This window comes from Schistocerca cancellata, chromosome 1 (assembly GCF_023864275.1).
Source record: "Schistocerca cancellata isolate TAMUIC-IGC-003103 chromosome 1, iqSchCanc2.1, whole genome shotgun sequence".
In the NCBI taxonomy this organism is placed as follows: domain Eukaryota; kingdom Metazoa; phylum Arthropoda; class Insecta; order Orthoptera; family Acrididae; genus Schistocerca; species Schistocerca cancellata.
In genome coordinates this window covers 343,615,466-343,630,184 of record NC_064626.1, presented here as the reverse complement: position 1 = coordinate 343,630,184, position 14,719 = coordinate 343,615,466, and the positions used below count along the sequence as shown (strand labels likewise).

Sequence of the window (14,719 nt, the reverse complement as noted above, 5' to 3'; positions counted from 1 at the left end):
GTTCATCTCTTTGCATATTTGTTCGCGGTAAATTTACTTACGTTCAAGGTTTACTTCCAGTCCCTGCGCCAATTGTTGGTTCCCTGGAGGTCTTTCTTTGGCTACTCTCTACCTTCCTGAAGACAACAAAATCGTCCCTAAAGAGCCTCACTGAGCCTTCAGCATCCCCCATCAATCGTTAGCGCTAACGGCCGTATAACGCTCCCTTGGAGTACTCCCGAAATTACCTTTACATCTCTCGATTTTGTGCTGTTGAGAACGGTGTGTTGAGTTCTGTCCGCAAGAAAGGCCTAAATACACGAAAATCTGATTCCATGCCCTGTAATCTTGTACTTTACCACGTTTTTGTTAGGCCGCTTTCTTGTCTGTCTGTCTGTTCGGTACAAATTTTGCAGTTGTTGTTAAAATAACTTCCCGATGAGCTGGAGACTTGAAATTTTAAAAGTAGCTCAGACCTTGACAGCAATACAATATTATCTCTCTTTCTTGTCTGGAGTATGGCGGAGGGTACTTTAGTTATCAGTATTATTTCCCGAACAGCTAGAAATTTTCAATACAGCTCAGAATACGATGACAATGCAATATTAAGTCACTTTCTAGTCTAACGTGTCGCGGAAGGTACTTCGACTATCACTGCCATTTCCCCATTTTCCTGTTCCAGCCACGAACGGTTTGAGGGAAGAACGGCTACTTCGAATCTCTCTGAGTTTTACCTCGGCGGCCACTTCGAGAGATATGCGTAGGAGGACGTTATATTATGGATGAGTCAGGTGCTGAGAAACTGACATAAACCTGAAATTTAACAACTGTTCATGTTGTAATCTCATCAAAATGCTTGAAAACTGCTTAATTGCTTCACATACACACGTACACAAGATTTGAAATAGAAAATAATTATCTAAGTAATGACGAACTTACAATGCACTATGTATCTAAACAGGGCAAAAAAAAGTATGAAATAATTTGTCCGAGCCCCAGACAGATGCCTAACACAATACAACTAATCCTGAGAACTTGTTATTGAGAATTTTTAATAACTACGAAGACACCTGTAAGAATGTAAACGAAAAACATGGAGTGCATGCTACACGTAACTGATGCATGGATAGTTCACCTCGTTACTGTTATACTACTTTCTAATTGATGTATGAATATTCGACCTTCTGAGTATTGTATGTCGCATTTTTTGTTTTAAACCTTCCAAGTATTTTCATGGCTATTAATAATTCACAATCACAAATTTTCAGGACTGTCTGTAGGGGTTACGAGAAATTATTTCATACTTTTTAATCCAGTTTAAAAACGAAGTCTATTAGAAATTCATTTTTACCTAAATAATAATTGTTCACTAAGTAGGAGAGTGGAACTGTCTCGAATGCCTTACAGAAGTCAAGAAATACGGCATCAACCTGAGCGCCTCTGTTCACGTCGCTCTGTGTCTCAGGGACGAACAGAGCGAGATGAATTTCGCCATATCTGTGTTTCATATTTACATTACCCTATTTTTGAACCCTCATGAACTGCAAATTAATATTTTTGTAATGATTATAGTACAACAATTGAACGTTTAAATAGAGTGTAATGGAATCTTGTATGTCGTTGTAGACTGATGACTGCATCTAAAAATGAAATGTGGAAATTCAAAACAAATATATTTACTACAACTGAAAAATACTTCTTCCTTTGATTGAAAATTTCTCTGAGATTTTCAGAAGATTCAATAAACTGCACACCTTTTCGGCTGTTAAATTTCTGCCTCTAATAAATAGGCTCTGTTTGTTACCCCATCTACGTGTGCGTGTATTTGCAACTACTTTATACACGGTAAAGATTACTCTATTGTCCAGTCGCCATTTGTCAAGCGAGATATAGTAAACAGCTTTCTTATCACTTTGTAATATGTGCAACGGAATAAGACCACTAAGTACTTTAGTGCTTCAGTAATTAGTGGGTGCGACAACAGTACCCTAACTCAAGACAACGTTACCACTGTTTTATTATCAGTCCCTGAAAATAACAACCCAACTCCAATAGGAAGCCACAGTCTCTTAGTAGTAAACCGCTGGGGCGCTATGAGACTCGCTCTAGGATACCACTTTCCCAGGGGAATAAATTATCTCGGAGGTCGGCCGTTGTTCGTTACACATAGTGGGATGTATTTTACTCGCAGAAAGTGATAAACCGTTATGTGCACTCACGCTTTAAAACAGTTTAAGTTTCCATACAGTTTCAAGTGAAGTTTTCCAGCTCCAACGTTCATGTTAGTGGAAGACATCTCAGTACAGTGAGTGCTCTAATGTTATACGAATTCCTGTTGAAACAGGTGTTTTATTTTTGGTGAAATTTGTTTTATGAGTATTAGACCGTGGCCTAAGTCAAGTTTCTCCGCCTAACGTTTATGCATTATATACTACCGGGGAAAAAATAGTAGACCCTTTTATAGGTCTCCAATTCACTCACGATTCATTGTCGCAACAGTGCATATGAAGTAAATGAAATACTGCATTTACAGATCAACAGCACAAGCGATTCTGAGGTACCAAGTATGGGCCCGTGCCGAAACACCCATATTAGTAGGTGGTGTAGTCTCCATGAGTGGCAGTACAGGCATTAACTCTGGTATGCAGTCTATTACAGACGACGAATACTGCCTGCTCGACCCGTTCACGTAGTTCCGTAAGAGTTGTTGGTTGTGATGGAGCCTTGTTAGCAGAGGTGAGGTTGTGGCTCCTTCAACAAAGTCAAACATTCTACATGCATGGTGTTAACAAACTGGTCTCTCGCTAGGTAAATTGCATTCGTCGCCAGGGTGACTGTGTTGAGAAATAATTATTGAAGAGTAAAGATGTAGAATGTTAATACAGTTTCTCTTATTTAAGAAGCCTTAAAACTTTTCACATAAAAAGTTCGGAGGCACTCCCTCGTTCTTAATTTAGTTTATGAGTTTTTAATACTCCGAACTAACTACAAAAAGAAACGAAACTCACAACAACATATAGTGTCCATGTTTGATAGTGTATAAGTATACATCAGTTTGTGAACATTGAATCTTAAGTTAAATTATTTGACTAGAACTTATTTTTGTTGTTGGTTTAAACACACGTTATTAAATACATACACTGCCAGAAAAAATTACGACGTCGATTTCGGTCTGATGATCCCATGTGCCACTTGAGGGATAGTAGACGTGATGATAAGAGTTTCTTCAATTGTAATAGTTTCAGCGTCGTCCACCAACAGATAGCGTAGTTGCATAGCTACCTGAGCGCCAGCTGTGTTTAAACCTTGACTGAATGCCCACAGCCAGAAAGCTCAGTGTGGCGCAAACGTGTGAATCTACCGTGCAACGGAGATGAACTCATGCTAGCCAACTGAGAGAGTTTGAAAGGGGCCAAATTGCTGACTTCCGCGTGGCGGAATGGTCCTTTCAGAGACTTGTCACAGAAGTTGGACGTGCTGCGTCATACGTTCAACGATCCTGGTATCTGTGGTCACGTGAACATTCTTTCAACCGTAGACGTGGTTCTGGATGTCCACGCAGCACACATGCCCGTCATGATCGTCGTATTATAAGGGGAGCAGTGGCAGATAGTACAACTACCACAGCACAGATAACACGTGTCAACACGAACTTTAGCGAATTGGTTATTAGCCCTGGGACTAGCTTGTCTTCCACTCACGCCACAGCATCCACGTACACGGCTCCAATGGTGGATCACCTGGAAGATGGGGTGGCGCGCCGTGGTCTTCGGTGACGAAAGCAGATTCTTCCTGCAAGCAATTGATGGTAGTTTGCGTGCACGACGTAGACCTAGTGAGAGTTTTATCGTAGAGTGCATTCGTCCAAGACACATTGGCCCCACCCGAGGCTTTATGGTCTGGGGGGCGACAAGCTGCTCGTTCACCTTTGGTGCTTCTGGGTGGGATGCTAATCAGCGCTCCGTAGGTGCAGATTGTTGTTAGACCAGTTCTTTTGTCGTTATTGCATCAGGAAGGTGGTGTGTTGTTCGACAGGATAATGTTCGCCCACACATTGCCTGTGAAACTTAACATACTCGGCAAGATGTGCAGCAACTTCCCTGGCCAGCACGATATTCGGACTTGCCTACAATCGGGCACATCTGTTGGGGCCAATTAGGGGCTGTGTGAAGGATGATCGCTGACAGTAAACCCAAGGAGTAGGGTTGTTGCAGACGTTACAGCGCTCGTGAGCGGTCTAGCATTTCCAAGCAGGAGGAGAGGCCGCTCCATGTGTCGGCGAACCCTTCGAATTCATGCTTTCAGTTTCCCGAAGGTTTCGTATTGCCTTGCAGAGTTTAGGGTGATGCCTTCAGGGATTAATTCCAATTGTACTACACCTTGAACATCCCAGAACACTGTGAGCATGACTTTGCCTTTTAAGGGCATGGTCTTGGACTCTTGTCACCTGTGGTCCTTTCTGGGGGAACTCCATTCCTGCTCTCTTGTGTAGGCGGTCAAAATGCTGAACCACTTTTACCACCTGTCACAATGTTGTTAAGGAACCTATCACCGTCCAAAATGCAAAAGAAATTGTTGACATATGTTCAATCTCCTCTGTTTAAAGTTGAGATGACCCTGGCGCAGCTGAGCATCGTGATGAGATGACCCTGGTGAAGCTGAGCATCGTGTTAATACAGACGGTCCCGACGATACAGGTGCGACTTCGGCTTTTAGAAAGTATATTATTGCCAGCCACCAGCATCTCTTAATGATTCGTATCTTAGGTGATGGCGACAATATCTTCCAGTTAGACAGATGTCCGCATCACAAGGCCTGACTCATCGAATCGCGGGTTGAGCAGTTTGATAGTGAATTCAATTTCATGTTAGACGCTGTGAAGCGGACAGCCATAATCTCCTGGTTCAACAATTTATTTGTTTATACCCTGAACTGCGCCATTCCGTTGTGAAAAGTTCCGTAGAAATCGATCAACGTAGTTGTAGTGAGCGAGCAGTTGAATAGACACGGATAGCAAAAACGACGAAAATGTGCAGAGTCACGGGAAACAGCCCGAAGAGATGTTTTGTGCAGAGCGCATACATGTACGCATTCACGTTTCCCTCAAATGGTTCTTCACTATGGCTGTCACCATTGACTGGTTATACTACACAAATACACAGATTTTCAGCATCTACCTCCATTCCTTTCTGTCAAATCTGATGTACAAAATATTTACACAAGCACGCGTCAGGAGTATGCTGCTGATCTGTCTCTCTGAGTTGATCCAATTTGATGAGTCTTGTCACAGAGTAAGGTGCATGGTCCAAACACAACTGCGCCGTGACCAGGAGTCCCTTTGTATTGAAAGAAGTCTCGTGTCCTCTGTGGCGAGATATCATGTAATCTTGGGAGTCGAGTACTGGTAGGTACAGCCTAGTCTTGATGTGATGGAGGTCATGGCTGTATGCTGTGACAGACGACAAGATAAAGCGATAAAGTCTTCTGAGGAATACTCACGCGGTTGTAGCTGCAAACACGGGGAACGGTGACTTCTGAAGGCGTATGGTGATGCCGACCACGACATGGACAACGATGCAGGCGATGAGGGAGCCGACAAATAGATGACAGTCGATAACTGCTATTGTAACACAGATGATGGTGAAAAAGACAACAAGCATATGTTTGCAGCGGCGAAAGCAATGGTGAATGGTGGGTGAAGATGCAGCTTCAGACATGGAAAGTGACACTGCGAAGAGCCAAGGATAATAGTGTCAGCGGCGAATTGAAGGGGCGTTCCATATTTTGTAATGACTGACTGTTTCAGGCGAGTTAACTCGATATCGGCCTTAGACTTAAATACTTTAGGACACATTCACCGTAATACAATTTTCGCTCACCCACTTGATTTACAGGAAGTGCGATGTAGTAACGCAGTGTTGTTAGTTGATGAGACATACACATTTTAGTCAGCCACTGTCCTGCGCTGGCTGGCAATATAGTACACTCATGCTCTTAAACTAAGGATAATGCTGATACATAGTGAAACAACGCTCTGGTGGGCGGTTTGCGGGTTTAAATCACCTCGGCTAATGAGCATGCTTTGCACGGTGGCGCTGGCAGCAGTCCACATACGCAGAGGTGTGTTGGTGTATGTCAGAGTACGGTGCAGACGTTTTCAGACATGCTAATCGTGACTGTGTGTTTAAAATGGCTCAAAGAACAAATATTGATAACGTTATGAGGAGTAGAATACTAGGGCGACTGGAGGCTGGTCGAACACAGCAGGTCATAGCATGAGCCCTCCGTGTGCCACAAAGTGTGATCTCAAGATTATGGCAACGATTCCAGCAGACAGGAAATGTATCCAAGCGCTACAGTACGGGACGTCCACGGTGTAAAACCCCACAAGAAAACCTATATCTCACCATCAGTGCCCGCAGACGGCCACGGAGTACTGCAGGTAGCCTTGCTCGGGACCTTACCGCAGCCACTGGAACAGTTGTCTCCAGACACACAGTCTACAGACGACTGAACAGACATGGTTTATTCGCCCGGAGAACTGCAAGGTGCATTTCACTGACCCCTGGTGACAGGAGAGCCCATAAAGTCTGGTGTCCAGAACACAGTACATGGTCATTGGAACTGTGGTCCCAGGTTATGTTCATGGACGAGTCCAGGTATAGTCTGAACAGTGATTCTCGCCGGGTTTTCAACTGGCGTGAACCAGGAACCAGATACCAACCCCTTAATGTCCTTGGAAGGGACATGTATAGAGGTCGTGGTTTCATGGTGTGGGGTGGGATTATGATTGGTGCACGTACACCCCTGCATGTCTTTGACAGAGGAACTGTAACAGGTCAGGTGTATCGGGACGTCATTTTGCACTAGTATGTCCGCCTTTTCAGGGGTATAGTGGGTCCCACCTTCTTCCTGGTGGATGATAATGCACGGCCTCACTGAGCTGCTATCGTACAGGAGTACGTTGAAATAGAAGATATCAGGCGAATGGAGTGGCCTGCCTGTTCTCCAGATCTAAACCCCATCGAGCACGTGTGGGATGCTCTCGGTCGACGTATCGCTGCACTTCTTCAAACCCCTAGGACACTTCAGGAGCTCTGACAGGCACTGGTGCAAGAATGGGAAGCTATACCCCAGCAGCTGCTCGACTACCTGATCCAGAGTATGAAAACCCGTTGTGCGGTCTGTGAACGTGTGCATGGTGATATATCCCATATTGATGTCGGGGTACATGCGCAGGGAACAGTGGCGTTTTGTAGCACATGTGTTTCGGGAAGGTTTTCTCAACTTACCACCAATACCGTGGACTTACAGATCTGTGTCGTATGTGTTCCCTATGTGCCTGTGCTATTAGCGCCAGTTTTGTGTAGTGCCACGTTGTGTGGCACCACGTTCTGCAATTATCCTTAATTTATGAGGATGAGTGTATGTAGAAGCAGGTGGTGACTGCTATTGTTCTGTTCACAGTACCTGGGCAAGTGGTACGAGCAGGAGCGCTACTTCGCAGTATTCGAGCTGGGCGGCAACTGCGTCACTGCCGAATACACGGACGAGGGCAACGGCGTCGTCGGGGTGAACAACACCATGACTAACCTCGTGTGAGTGCGCGCATCGCCAGGTTCACAAAAAATTACGAAGATTTCACTTTTTGTTTTCAGCTTGATACAGAACCAAACAAAATATAACCACAACTTATACACCTATTTTAGTTTGGGTTCGAAGTGCAGAATCTAATCTAGAATAACTGGGTTCGTGTCCAATTAGTCTTCTTCATTTGCGTTTTCTTTTATTTCCGTAAACTGCTTGGCAAGACGATTCGTTGAAACACACCTATCTTCACCCATCCTTCGGTCTCTAATGACCTAGAAGTCAAGACCTTAAATAAGATCACGGATTGCTCTCGCAAATTACGAGCCAGTAGTTTGTAACCACAGGTCTGGCGCTCGATAGCGTCCCACTGGTCGTGAAAGTTTGGTTAACATTGTAATCAATGATCTGAAAGCAAGTTAGCCTGCTGAATTGCTCGACGTCATACACGTACAGTATCATTTCGCGCCGTACCGACTTGGGTGGGCCGCAACTGGATTCGTATATGGGAATAGCCAGGTAGAAAGGACAAAAATTTCGGTTTGCCTTTCCTTCGACGACCTTTTTAGCGCAACACAAGCAAGATGGGACACGAGATGGAATAATAACGGCTATCTCCATTTGTAAAGGAACTAGCCTAGCTTTTGCTGTAATGGATTTCGAAAATCGTGGAAAACAGAAATCTGGTTGGCCAGAAGGAGAGATGAATCATGCTCTTCTGGAATACGAGTGCTGTACATATATTGCACCGCCTCTCCCAATACCCCTGCTTCGAATTCCCCGCCGGTGCTTTCCCTGGACAATTACAGGTGAGTCTAACGTTAACTCAGTAACGGAGAGCTGTTACTACCGGAAATGCTAGACTCAGCAAATTGTTATTTGCCGTCATGTGTGAATGTTCAACGCATATGGATGTCACTAATGCAAGTTAAGGGTGATTTTTACTTTGGAACCAGTAATTTTCTGTTTTAGGTACAATAGTACCCTGAGGGGACAAAAGTAATGGGATGGCGATACACAAACACACAGATGGCGGTAGTATTGCGCACACAATGTATTAAAGGGCAGTGCATTGGAGCAGCTATTTGTTTTTGGGTGATTCATATGAAAAGGTTTCCGACGTGATTATGGCCACACGACGCGAATTAACAGACATTGAATGCGGGATGGTAGTTGGAGCTAGACGCATAGGACATTCCATTTCGGAAAGTATTAGGGAATTCAATATTATGAGATACACTGTAACAAGAGTGTGCCGAAAATACCAAATTTCAGACATTTACCTCTCACCACGAACAACGCAGTGGTCGACGGCCTTTATTTAACGACCGAAAGCAGCGGCGTTTGTGTAGATTTGTCAGTGCTAACAGACAAGCAACTCGGCGTGGAATAACCAAAAAAATGTGTGTGAAATCTTATGGGACCTAACTGCTAAGGTCATCAGTCCCTAAGCTTACACACTGCTTAACCTAAATTATCCTACGGACAAACACGCACATCCATGCCCGAGGGAGGACTCGAACATCATCTGGGACCAGCCGGTGAAATAACAGCAGAAATCAATGTAAAACTGACGACGAACGTATCCGTGAGGACAGTGCTGCAAAATTTGGCGTTAACAAGTGTGGGAGCAGACGACTGATGCCAGTACCATTGCTAATGGCACGACATCTCTACTGGCTCGTGACCATATTGATTGGATCCTAGACAACTGGAAAACCATGTCCTGGTCAGATGAGTCTCGATTTCATTTGGTAAGAGCTGATGGTGGGGTTCGAGTGTGGCGCAGACCCCACGAACCCATGGACCCAAGTCATCAAGGAGGTACTGTGCAAGCTAGTGTGTGCTGTGTTTACATGGAACGGACTGGGTCCTCTGGTACAACAGACTGAAAGAGGTTATGTTTGGCTACTTGAAGATCGTCTGCAGCCTTCGATGGAGTTCAATTTTTATGAATGATGCCAGCCAGAGTGGCCGAGGGGTTCTAGGCGCTACAGTCTGGAACAGCTCGACCGCTACGGTCGCAGGTTCGAATCCTGCCTCGGGCATGGATGTGTGTGATGTCCTTAGGTTAGTTAGGTTTAAGTAGTTCTAAGTTCTAGGGGACTGATGACCTCAGAAGATAAGTCCCATAGTGCTCAGAGCCATTTGAACCATTATGAATGACAATGTGTCATGTCAGTGGGCCACAATTGTTAGTGATTGATTTGAAGAACACTCAGGATAACTGGAGCGAATGATTTGGCAACCTAGATCGCCCGACATGATTCGAGAGGAGTGTTCGTAGACAAAATCCTGCACCCACCACACATTCGCAATTATGGACGGCTATTGACACAGCATGGCTTAATATTTCTGCAGGGGATTTCCAAAGACATGTTTAGTCCATGATATTACGAGGTATCCCATGACTTCTGTCACGTCTGTAAATAAAGTCAACAAGTTCTACACCATAAATAATATTATTAACGTTAGATTAAACATAAACCAAAAAAAGTGGCTGGTAGCAGAAATTACAAATAAATAACAACGTTCTAATTTTGAACAACTCGTTACAAGGCTAAGAACTTCATCTTCAGTTACACGTCTTCAGCATCTGGGTTTGTGTCAGTGTGGGTTGTATTATTGTGGTAATTTGATAGGGTTTGTGGGTCAGGGATTTTCACCTGCCTCGAGATGACTGGGTGTTTGTGTTGTCCTCATCATTCATGAAAGTGGCGACTTTGGACCTAGCAAAGGCTGGGAACTTGTACAGGCGCTGATAACCGCGTGGTTGAGTGCACCACTCACTAAACATCATCATCATCATAATCATTGATAGGGCTTGTAATGACTGGAAGGAGTCCACACATGCGGATAGTGATTCCCAGGTAGTACAAATAAAAGACTTTTAATTCAAGACACAGAAAATGGAATAACCCAGGGTTAAATGTCTGCAGGGCCCAGTTCGAAGAAAGTCTGAAGAAAACACAAATACATAGTCTTCCTAGACCGACTTTTCTTTAGTAAGTGAAGATTTACGGCACTTGGCTTATTCTACGTCCGGTCGGGTATCTTCTATTGATGTCCTTACTTGACACAGTCGCAAAGTAAGGTCAAATTGGCGTATACTGTCTCTAGTGAAGCCGGGGTCGGTGGAGGCGATGGCTCCAGTAGCGACTGCTGGCTGCTCGTTGAGCTACTGGTGTGCCGATCCTCTGTTGTTGGATTGATGGCGCTGCAGTTGGAACTGGTCTGTCTGTGGCCAGACGCCCCCTTAAGCACAGGCTTGGAGGACTGTCACTTGCTCAGTGTTCAGACAAACACGTGACTGGCAGAGGGCTAAATTGAGCTACAATCCAGCCTATGTTGTAGAGCCTAGAGAAGGACCTCCGATTAGGCAACCCGCCAGTCGTATCTGTAGTGCAGGTAGACGTAGTTGCAGGATGTAGCATTGCGTACTTAGATTTGCGCTTTTCCACAAATTTGAAAATGAAAAGAATGAATGGGTTTACTCCACGATACATATTAAAATGTGTTTCCTCTGAACAAGAACACCTAAAAACTATTTCTTGTACCTTTGGATTAGGGCAGGGCTAATCAACCCTTTTTACTTATTGATCACCTTTTTATCTCTATTTGTAGTAAATTTTTCCTACAGCCCACCAACTCCATGGTAATGGTGATTTATAAGGTAGGAGATTAACTTCTTTTTATAAAAAATTATAAAGTATAGTTACAACAAGTTAGAGCAGCTAATAGTCGTAGTTAAAAATTTAACAAAAATTTTATGGTAAAATCTCCCAAAAAATATAGTCTTCTTGTAGCTGCTGATCCTGGTTTATTGTGAAATCAAGCTACATCCGGTTTCGCGATAACGAATCGCATCTTCGGGTGAAATTTGGTTGGATTTTACTACAAACATTTTTAAAAGTTTTTTTAACAATGCATAGATTAAGCCGTCGTTGCCCACATATTAAACTTATATGTCATTTACCAAACACTCGTATCACTTTTCTATGAAGACCTACTGAAAATGTTTTTAAATCCCCTACTGCTTACCGTCAACCATGAAAGTGGAACGCCCAATAGTGGGCTGCAGGGATGAGCTTGCCTACCACTGGATTGGACGATCTGCGTAGCCACTAGCTCTCCCACATCGATCTCGTAATGGCAGTTATATTTGTTTTTTCACCACTAGGAGTCAAATCAATACTGAATACTGCCACAAAAGAACCTTACTGATGGATATAGGTGGGTAGGCGGTATATGAATATTCATACGACATACTGTGTTTGTTTTTACTCTGCGGAGGTCTAACAGGTGACTCCTTACAGTGATATCTGTGAAGCTTGTTCTCGTGATCTGACAGCTGGAAGAAATGGGGCCACGTGGGTTCCTGTCATATTGCGATTTTTACTTGACTGTTTCGTTATCGTAACGAAACGACGCCTTCCAACACTTACACGGTCTTCTAAATTCTTCCCATATCTCTTGACTGACAGTGACACACCAGCTTGTCTAAGATTCGAAACAGTTTGTAAAGCAACATTATCTAAACAGTTCCACGCCTTCTCTAAGCACTGGGCAATAAATAAAGTGACACCCAAGGCGAAATGTGAATCCACCCAACATTCATACACTTGCTCTTGTAGAAATCTAAGAACGGCTATCTTGGCGGAGTCAAAGCTGTCTCATGGAGAAGTGCATTAACCACTTCTCCATCATACTGTTCTCTCATAATCTTAAGGTGAAGAAATTACTTAGCCAGAAAGTGTGTGAAGTGCATCCTTTTAAGTGCGGGAGAATATTTCGTTCAAATTTATTGAAGAGAAGAATCGTACGAGTGCCTCATAGGAAGAACAATTTCGGCTTGTCGAACTGTTATTCTATTACTCCCTATAGCAAATTTCAGAAAAGTTTGTGAGATACTCAAATTTTGGACCTTACGGAGAGTGCAAAGAACGGAAGGTTTATGGAAGAAAATTATTGAATTTGGAGTAATCTGAACGTATACTTGGACACACAAAGGCAAATACACAACTGACAAAAATCTCGCAGACATGTAGATACCAAGCTACGAAATGGTACGTGATATTCTGAAATGATGTTCACACTATCTCAATAAATGACTAAATAAGGCTTTAAATGTAATTTTAAAATAGCCTTCGTTGCAAACAAATGCAAAAGTGACACCTACATAAATGATTGTCCTACACGCTCAAAACGTTTCGTGAATAACTGCTGGATTTTAAATAACGCTAGGAACTTTCCCTCCCGGAGTGTCGACTTGTGCCTCTTATATGTGCTCACTACGTGATCAAAAGTATTCGGACACGTGGCTGAAAATGATTTGCAAGTTCGTGGCGCCCTCCATCGGTAATGCTGGAATTCAGTATAGTGCCACCCTTAGCCTTGATAAAAGCTTCCACTCTACCAGACATACGTTCAATCAGACGCTGGAAGGTTTCTTGGGGAATGGCAGCCCATTCTTCACGGACTGCTGCACGGAGCAGAGGTATCGATGTCGGTTCGTGAGTGCTGAATCAAAGTCGGTGTTCCAAAATATCCCAAAGGTGTTCTATGGCATTCAGGTCAGAACTCTGTGCAGGCCACTCGATTACAGGGATGTTATTGTCGTGTAATCACTCCGCCATAGGCCGTGCTTCATGAATAGGTGCTCGATTGTGTTGAAAGATGCAATCGCCATCGCCCAATTGCTATTCAACAGTGGGAAGGAAGAAGGTGCTCAAAACATCAATCTAGGCCTGTGCTGTGATAGTGCAACGCAAAACAACAAGGTGTGCAAGCCCCCTCCATGAAAAACACGACCACACCGTAACACCACCGCCTCCGAATTTTACTGTTCGCACTACACACTCTGGCAGATGACGTTCACCGGGCATTCGCCATACCCACACCCTACCATCGGACCACCACATTGTGTACCGTGATTCGTCACTCCACATAACGTTTTTCCAAGGTTTAATCGTCCAATGTTTACGCTCCTTACACCAAGAGAAGCGTCGTTTGGCATTTACCGGCGTGATGTTTGGCTTGTGAGCAGCCGCTCGATCGTGAAATCCAAGTTTTCTCACCCCCCCCCCCCCCCCCCCGCCTAACTGTCGTAATACTTGCAGTGGATCCTGATGCAGTTTGGAATTCCTGTGTGGTGGTCTGGATAGATGTCTACCTATGACACATTACTACCCTCTTCAACTGTCGACGGTCTCTTGTCAGTCAACAGACGAGGTCAGCCTGTACGCTTTTGTGCTGTACGTGTCCCTTCACGTTTCCACTTCGCTACTACATCGCAAATAGTGGACCTAGGGTTGTTTAGGAGTGTGGAAATCTCGCGTGTGACACAAGTGATACCCAATCGTCTGACCACGTTCGAAGACTCTGAGATCTGTGGAGCGCCCCGTACTGCTCTCTCGCGATGTCGAATGACAACTGAGGTCGCTGATATGGAGTACCTGGTAGTAGGTGGCCGCACAATGCACCTAATAAGAAAAACGAATGTTTTTGGAGGTGTACGGATACTTTTGATCACGTATTCTGTCTTACCACTGTATGAAATAATCGTAAATAGATATAGGCAAGGGAGAACGTGTCAGTCAAGCTACAAGGTCAACCATTACCAGTCCGGCAGTCTTTGAGGAATTGAGCATTCGACAGATTTTCCCTTCTCTAGAAATCGTACTACGGTATTAACGTATTTTGGAAACAAAATACTTGGCAAAATCTCGCAAAATGCGCAATTCCGATGTATATTGTTCGTCAGAGAGCAAGATTTGTTAACGCTGTAACGATACGGTAAATGGAGCCTTATGCATAGAAGATATATTACAAACATACACTGTCTGATCAAAAGTATCCGTGCACCAGTTTGTGGGCATTAATATGTAGTGTGTCCACCCTTCGCCTTTATGATGGCTTGAATTCTGCTGGAGACACTTTTGATGAGATGCCTCAGTGTCCCTGGAGAGAAGGTAGCCCATTCGTTCTCAAGAACCGAAGCCAGAGAAGATAGTGGGCCGGTCGGAGTGACCGTGTCGTTCTAGGCGCTACAGTCTGGAGCCGAGCGACCGCTACGGTCGCAGGTTCGAATCCTGCCTCGGGCATGGATGTGTGTGATGTTCTTAGGTTAGTTACGTTTAAGTAATTCTAAGTT

At 44.1% G+C, this 14,719-nt stretch overlaps 1 protein-coding gene across 1 annotated transcript in view; it reads left to right on the top strand.

Moving 5' to 3' along the window:
- Positions 1-14,719, top strand: part of LOC126161410 (apolipoprotein D-like) — a 70,539-nt gene that overhangs the window by 47,036 nt on the left and 8,784 nt on the right. The window contains exon 3 of the mRNA XM_049917198.1: positions 7,447-7,577. Within this exon, the coding sequence (XP_049773155.1) occupies positions 7,447-7,577 (131 nt within the window). The remainder of the gene's footprint in view (positions 1-7,446; positions 7,578-14,719) is intronic.